The 7,492-nt window shown below is 44.8% G+C and overlaps 1 protein-coding gene across 2 annotated transcripts in view; it reads left to right on the forward strand.

The window, feature by feature from the left end:
• sema3fb (sema domain, immunoglobulin domain (Ig), short basic domain, secreted, (semaphorin) 3Fb) overlaps positions 1-5,372 on the forward strand; it is a 67,483-nt gene extending 62,111 nt beyond the window's left edge. Inside the window, exons 14-19 of one of the 2 annotated variants that reach the window (XM_053652650.1) lie at positions 389-477; positions 730-771; positions 1,226-1,382; positions 1,820-1,900; positions 2,053-2,186; positions 2,309-5,372. In XM_053652650.1, coding sequence (XP_053508625.1) covers positions 389-477; positions 730-771; positions 1,226-1,382; positions 1,820-1,900; positions 2,053-2,186; positions 2,309-2,725 — 920 coding nt within the window. In that variant the 3' untranslated portion in view covers positions 2,726-5,372. Of the gene's footprint in view, positions 1-388; positions 478-729; positions 772-1,225; positions 1,384-1,819; positions 1,901-2,052; positions 2,187-2,308 lie in introns of both variants that reach the window. The other variant, XM_053652651.1, reaches the window with a different exon arrangement.
• The last annotated feature ends 2,120 nt before the right edge of the window (positions 5,373-7,492 follow it).

Below are 7,492 nucleotides of genomic sequence, written 5' to 3' on the forward strand. Positions count from 1 at the left end.
CCCCAGCTAAATTAGTGTTTTGGATTACAGTGGAGTGGGACCGCGTGGAACTTAATAGCTTCCAGTTAACAATAAAGCCTCTTGCGCTTTTCGAAGAGAGCTCCATAATCTCCATTTTGTTACATTTTAGTCAGCCATGGTGCTGTAGTGTCGGCTTGCGCTGCCAAGCTCCGTGTCGGGTGCTTGGACCCCGAGTGATAAAGGATACCAAAAAAAAATACGATTGCTGATCTGGGAAGAGTTCTGACCCAGCCGTAGTGAAGAACTCACCGACGGAACCTGGTCCCAGATCAGTACTAGTGATGTTGAAAGGACTGTGGGGTAATGCGTGTGTGTTGCGTGTGTAGTTTTAACCGTGTGTAACGGTTGTGATGATATTGTGTTACAGACAGAGGGACGGTGCAGAAGGTGATTGTTTTGCCCAGAGACGACCTGCAGATGGAAGAGCTCATCCTCGAGGAGGTGGAGGTGTTCAAGGTGAGCTTTTTTTCCTTCTGTTCTAAAGCCTCTTGTTTTTCCTTTACTCATTCTCTCGTTTTCTTTTATCCTTCTTGGTTTTCCTTGTTGCTTCCTGCTTGTTCATTTTCTTTTTCTATCGACCCGTCGGTCTGTCTGGTTATCTTTTTCTTTCTTTCTTTTTCTGTTCCACACTAATGTTTAAATCACACTCTATTTCTCTAAATATAATCTCTCTCTCTCTCTCTCGCTCTCTCTCTCTCGCTCTCTCAGGTCCCGACTCCTGTTACGACCATGAAGATCTCATCTAAAAGGGTAAGTCTAAGACCCCGCTCTCTCTCCCGTACAGGTCTTAAACCCTCGTGTTCCCATGTTTCAGAGGTAAAGTGTGGAGCAGAGAGCGGACAGAAACACATGCGGAACAGATTTATCTAAACCTCATGCTCTGGGCTTGCGCTCGATCTATCTTCTGTGCGAGATCATAACTCACAACCCCCTGTGGTGCGTTAGAGTAATGATACAGAGCCGCAGCACCGACACCACGCATTCATAAAACCGTGACGAGTGCGGCGTGTCCTCTGCATGCTCTTTTATCGTTGTTTAAAAAGAATTTAAAACTGGGAAAAAAATTCCCCGGTTGAATTGAAGTTTGGCCCGGTTAGATTTTCAACAATAACAGTACTGTACTCTTCGTGAGTTCGTAGGACGTGACGTCGTTAAGTCCTGTCCTGATGTCCCGACGTCGACGTCTCGTTTTTGTCGTTTACAGCAACAGCTGTACGTGGCGTCGGTGGTGGGCGTGACCCAGCTCGCGCTGCACAGATGTGACGTGTACGGCGAGGCGTGCGCCGACTGCTGCCTGGCCCGAGACCCGTACTGCGCCTGGGACGGCAAATCCTGCTCCCGCTACTCAGCGTCGCACAAGAGGTGAGCGACGACACACTAAATACTAAACACACACCATACAATAAGCACAATCAACACCTGATTGAGACCCGAATCACGGCCTGCAGGTCTATTAAGGTGTGTAGTTGACTCTGCAGGACACTGGAAATGTAAATAAGCCCAAATTTCAATCCAGAATAACTGCACAATGTCGCAAAGAGGAATTAAAGCTCATTTCCTAAACGCTATGAAGTTTGAATATCACCGAAGATCAGGGTATGAAATGTTTCCCTCATAATTAAACCTTCACACTCCTTTTAAACACACTCCTTTCCTCGATTCCATCGTTACTGGAAGACAAAACACGGTAACTGCTGACTCATGCTGACCCGCTGTCGCCCGCACTTGGGACACAACATGTTGCTGACGTTTTTATTCGACTGGAGACCAAGTGATATAGAAATTTCTTTTCCGTACTGGCTGCCTTTCAGACGCAGTCGGAGACAGGACGTTAAGTACGGGAACCCGATACGGCAATGCCGCGGCTACAACTCCAACGGTGAGTCCCTGAGACGTCGCTCTCGCCGTCCTCAACGCTGTTTAGTGCTCGGAGACATCAGTACGCGTATCAAAGCTGTTCACAAAACCGTTCATAAGTACGTATAGCTAAAGTGGTTTTGTGTGTGTGTGTGTGTGTGTGTGTGTGTGTAGTCAATAAGAACACTCTGGAGACGGTGCAGTACGGTGTGGAGAGCAGCAGCACATTCCTGGAGTGTCAGGCCAGATCTCCACACGCCGCCATCAAATGGCACTTCCACAAAGACAACAGTGATCGGAGGAGAGAGGTATACACACACACACACACACACACACACACACACACACACACACACACGACTTGGAAAATAACCTGAAATGATTCATCTCTGCCTGTCTGTCTGACCGTCTCTCCGTGTCTCGCTCTCAGGTTCGTTCAGACGGACGCGTGCTGAAGACGGATCAGGGTTTGCTGCTGCGATCTCTCCAGCCATCCGACTCGGGCGTGTACGTCTGCACGGCCACCGAGAAGAACTTCAAGCACACGCTGATGAAGCTGCAGCTGGTGGTGCTGTCGAGCCAGGCGGTGAACAGCGTGCTCCTGGAGAGCGGCTCTCGGCCTCAGACGAGCGCGTGGACGCCCAGCGCCGGACAGTACCGAGAGCTTCTCAGCATCCTGAGCCAGCCCGAGATGGGCCTCATCAACCAGTACTGCCACGACTACTGGCAGCTCGGGGACGCGCTCAGAGACAGCGGCAGCGTCAAACCCAGCGAACTCCACGAGCAGAAGAAACCACGCAACCGCCGGCATCATGGCGAAGAGCACGAGGACGAGGAGGAGACATGAGGACCTCCGTTACACTTTCAGAGACTCGATCGTGAGCGGGACGGAGGTGGGGGGGGAGGGTGGGGAACGGGGGGAGAAAAACCGCGACGCTTCCGAACTTTTTGCCAGAACGAACAGATGTTATAACGCGTAAAGAATATCATACACAGTATTTATTGTAGGTTGTAAATAGTATAATTCTGTGGATTTCTTTGTACTTAAATAGAAAAAAAGAAAAAGAAAAGAATGCTCTTTGTGTATAGGGCGGATATTATTGTTATATCATTTTTATTGTCGTTAACGAGGAACAAAAATCTATCGGGCATTGACGGGCGCTTTCATCTCGACTCGAGTGTTTGGACTTCGTAAAAAAAAAAAAAAAAAAAACAACAAAAAAAAACAAAAATAAAGAGGCGGGACTGTGCTGTCTGCAGGAACGTTAGAAGAGACTTTATTTCCGACAGACAGACAAAAGGGGAAGACGTCGTTCCCAAGCCCGGTGCATTCTGGGCCGGCTCATCAGCACATCATTCATACAGTCTTCCCTTATTTCTGAGCATCTCTCACATATATATATATAAATATATCTATAAATATGCACATAATGTTCTACATGATTGCACAAAACGTTCAGGTGGCATACGAACTGAATCCGAAGAAAAGACGAGACGAGGAGCAGGGAGTGATGATGATGATGATGAGTGATGATCCACAGCACAAGAGACTCCAGCCTGGACTTTGAGATAATGGTTGAAAATGTGCATTAGGTTTGTTCAGCTCCCGGTTTAAATATACAGCGATTAGTAAAGATGTTTTGAAACCACTGCAAACGGACTCTGGGGAGCTTCACCTCTCACGTCTACCACTTTTGTAAAGAAGAAAAGCACAACGCGACTCGTTCCGCCACTCGACGGTGAAGCACACGTCATTACAGATCTTTAACGGTCTGGGATTCTACGCGGGGAAGCTGTGGAAACACGATGCAGAAGATAGCTACTTTACCACACGTTGTTATGTTACCGTATTTTCCCGACTGCGTTAGCGTAATTCCGACGTGTCCATTTGTTACTGTTATTACAGTAGGCTTTATACTCCAGAATTTATGGTAATAGCTTGGTGCAAAAAAACAGTCGGCTTATTTCAGAACACAAACGAGATCGATGCCGAATTGTTCGGAGTGCGCTAGAGGTCGAGCGATCGTGGAGTTTAGTGATACTGCTGACTGAGTTGGGCCTGCTGATAACCGATTACTCGACCAGTAGTTCAAATGAAATCAGAACACGCAAAGTAGCTGAAGTTTATCACAAAAATAAACAGTACTGAGTGTACTATGAAAATGTACTGTACTTTTTTTAAAAATGAAATAAATATATAAATAGTAATATATATTAACTATTAATAAATATCCAGACTGAACCGAAAAGTAGCGCTCCAAATACCTAATAAAAACAGTCGTCCAAGATGAACCAAAAAACCACTTCGAATAACACGACAAAATTTGTCAGCGATGGTTTTTATTTCGCCTCTAGAGGCCGCTCTCGTGCTGTATAACCACAGCAGACCCAACCAGCAAAAAAGGTGTGGATTTTTACAGATAATGAATAGTTCCAGCAATCCGTTATCAGTGCCAATTAATCACCAAAAACTGATCAATCGGTCGACCTCTAGAGTGCACTATTGTACATTAAAAAAAAATTTATCAAATATTAGTATTAAAGGTGCAGGGTGGCATTTAAAAAATCTTTTTTCCTTAATCTATAATAACTATACGTTTTTAAGGGTGCCTGGAAGAACCGCGATTAGTGCAGTGCAGTAAATCTTCACAGCTTCTTTATTTCAGGCTTCTGTGTCGACGATTTCCGGCCCGTAAACGAGTTCCACGAAGCCGAAACTGTGCTGTTTTTTTTTTTTCCGAAAAATTCATGGGCAGCTAATGGGGCAAATGTGTTGTCAGAGGAAGGGGCGGAGTCTGTTGTGTGGAGGCTAAGACTTGACAATGTAATAATACCCAGTAGTAGTTCACCTTTCAGGCAGTAGAGGGCTCTAAAAATGACAAACCGCCCCTTTAAACCTCGCCACAGCGGTTTATAACGGTTTCTGGGCGAAGATGGATTTCTGGGCAGATATTTTACAGTAAAGACTGCACCAAAGCTCAGGAAATTAACTGAATTTCGGGAACATTAACAGGATTAAAAACTAGACACAAAGTGTCAGGACAAACACCGAAAATAAAAATGCGATTTACGCAACAAGGCAGCGGAATTGAACGGTCACGTTTTGTCCGGAAAATACGGTACTCATCAGGACGTTCGATTTCCCTGCGTGCATGACTCGTGTGTTTGTAATTCTAAACACGAAAAAATTGCCGTTATTTTTAATTTTATTTGATACGTTTTCGGCAAACCAGGAAATGGAAGAAATCACACAGGAGAGCAAGGATACACTCATCGTTCTCTCCTGAGGAAATACCACATCTGTATCTTTCCTTCATCTCACAGCAGGAGGAAAAAACGCTCGTACGATTTATTGGTCTTGTCTTCTCTCATCATCACTTTTTAAATCTAAATGCACAGGTGATGTTATTGTAATGATTCATGTAAATGACCCCCCCCCCCCCCTCTTGTTGGTGTTGCTGACTAATAAATTAAAGCTCTATATTTTATAGTAATCCAATGTTTACTTTATTTTTCACTGAGATTCTTAAGTACATGCAGCTACGAGACGGATGATTAATTAACAGACTGGTAACTGTGACTCAGCATTTTTGCTATGCGATAGCGCACTGTAGCGCCACTGAAAGGGTTAACCATTTGTTTAGTGAAAATGTGTATATATATATATATATATTTTAAACAGACTTGTTAAAATGTCATTTTCTCATTGGTATCATGATGTATACCAGTATGGCACAAGATTAACAGTAATCCTGCCATACGGTTACAGTATACAGTCGCCCTTTAACCTGGAACCATCTGAAAGCATCTGATTTAATGCTAGCATTAGCCTTATCTGATGAGCCCAGGAAATTTGAGATCAGATAATTAACCCAGGAACCGAGCCCGGAAACTTTAGCAGAGGACTTTTGAGTCGAGGAACTTTAGCCGAGATATCAGACGCTAAGCTAAGCAGAACTTCCCGTAATAGCTAAATTTATCCCAAGAACTTCAAATCAAGTGAATTCAAGTAGTTTTTATTTTTCATTTAGATTTTTTTTTTTTTTTAAGTCGATGCCATAAAAACTCAGCACCTTTCGAGCTGAAAGACCCGGAACTTTGAGTCTAGGAACTTTAGCCCGAAGATCAGACTCACATTTTTTTAACTTTAGCCCAAGAACTTTGTGTCCAGAAACCTTGAGCTGGGAAATTTATCCCAAAACCCAGGAGCTTTCATTCCAAGAACTTTAACCCAAATATCAAACTCTAAGCACTGGAATGTTTACTCAGGAGCTTCAGACCATAAAAGCTCAGGAAGTTCAGCCTTGGAATTTTAGCTCAGGAACTTTAGCCATAGAATGTTGAGTCCCGGAACTTTAGCTCAAAGACCAGGGACCTCATGTCCAGGAACCTTATCCCAGGAACATTAAATCCAGGGAGTAAAAGCCCCCAAACTTTAGACCAAAAAAACCCAGGTACATTTAGAGCAGCAACTTTAGGCTGGAATTTACACCCAGTAATTTAAGACTAGGAACTAAAGGCCAGGAACTCTGAGCTCAGAAACCTTGAGCCCACATACCTAAGCCCTGAAATTTGAACAAAACATAGTTAAGACCAACCTGGAACTTTGAGCCCCGGGAACTCCAGCATTTTCAACACAGAAACTCAAAACATTACAAGTCGAGCTATTCAAACAGCAGTGTTTTCCCTGCTGACTGTTACTATGGAAACCGCAAAGCTACCAGGAACCCTGAAGCCAAGTTCAAGCATCAAAACTGGCCCACACTCGGGCTTTTCAGAATTTATTCTGAGTAGATGTTGAGCACTGTAGTGATCCAAACAGCTACTTTTCAGAGACGCAGTGATGCATCAGAGGAAACCCACGTCATGTCTCCTCGCTACAAAACACGTTTGTGCCTTTTAGAAGAGACTCCATTCTTTCATTATCTGATCTGATCTGAGGCATGGGTCTCATTCTGGAGCCACACTCTGACCTAACCATTTTACCCAGAATGCCACTCTGTCCATGAAGGAACGCTACCGGTTGTTAGCCCACTCAGGACGCTTATCTCTGCGAGCCATCGCGTTCTCCGACAGGCCGCCATTCTCCGGTCACGCCTCCAGTCTTTATCTGGAAGACACGCTCATCGTGAAGTCTTCTTCTGTTCTTGTGTCGTGGTGTCGTTTGCGTGTTCCTTCATTCAGACCATTCGGCTCTCCTGTTGGAGGAAAAGCTCCACGACATCGACCCAGGACAGGTGAGAGTGCTCAGGTGCTAAATATGTTACCCAGGTTACTGTAAACGCTGCTGGTTTGTCTTTATCGCCATGTCAGATCTCACATAGTGACTCGTCTACAATGGAGCGATAAGGCGTGATCAGACCAAAATCAGACGAGAGGCGTTCAGAGAATGAGGTCGGGTTGGCGTCTGGTCAAGCCGCATCATGACCTGCGGAGGCACGGGACCTTCATGTGAAAGGTCATGATCGGACGATGACGTGAATACAGACTTGAATGTAAAGTTTCATGGCGGTGAGTCATTTTCAAAACCACAGGGTGTAACGTGCTGTATGAACCACTAGAGGGCAGTCTTTACCAAACATTTAATCGCACTCTTCACATGCTTGCTTCAATC

Source organism: Ictalurus furcatus, chromosome 21 (assembly GCF_023375685.1).
Source record: "Ictalurus furcatus strain D&B chromosome 21, Billie_1.0, whole genome shotgun sequence".
Classification (NCBI taxonomy): Eukaryota; Metazoa; Chordata; class Actinopteri; order Siluriformes; family Ictaluridae; genus Ictalurus; species Ictalurus furcatus.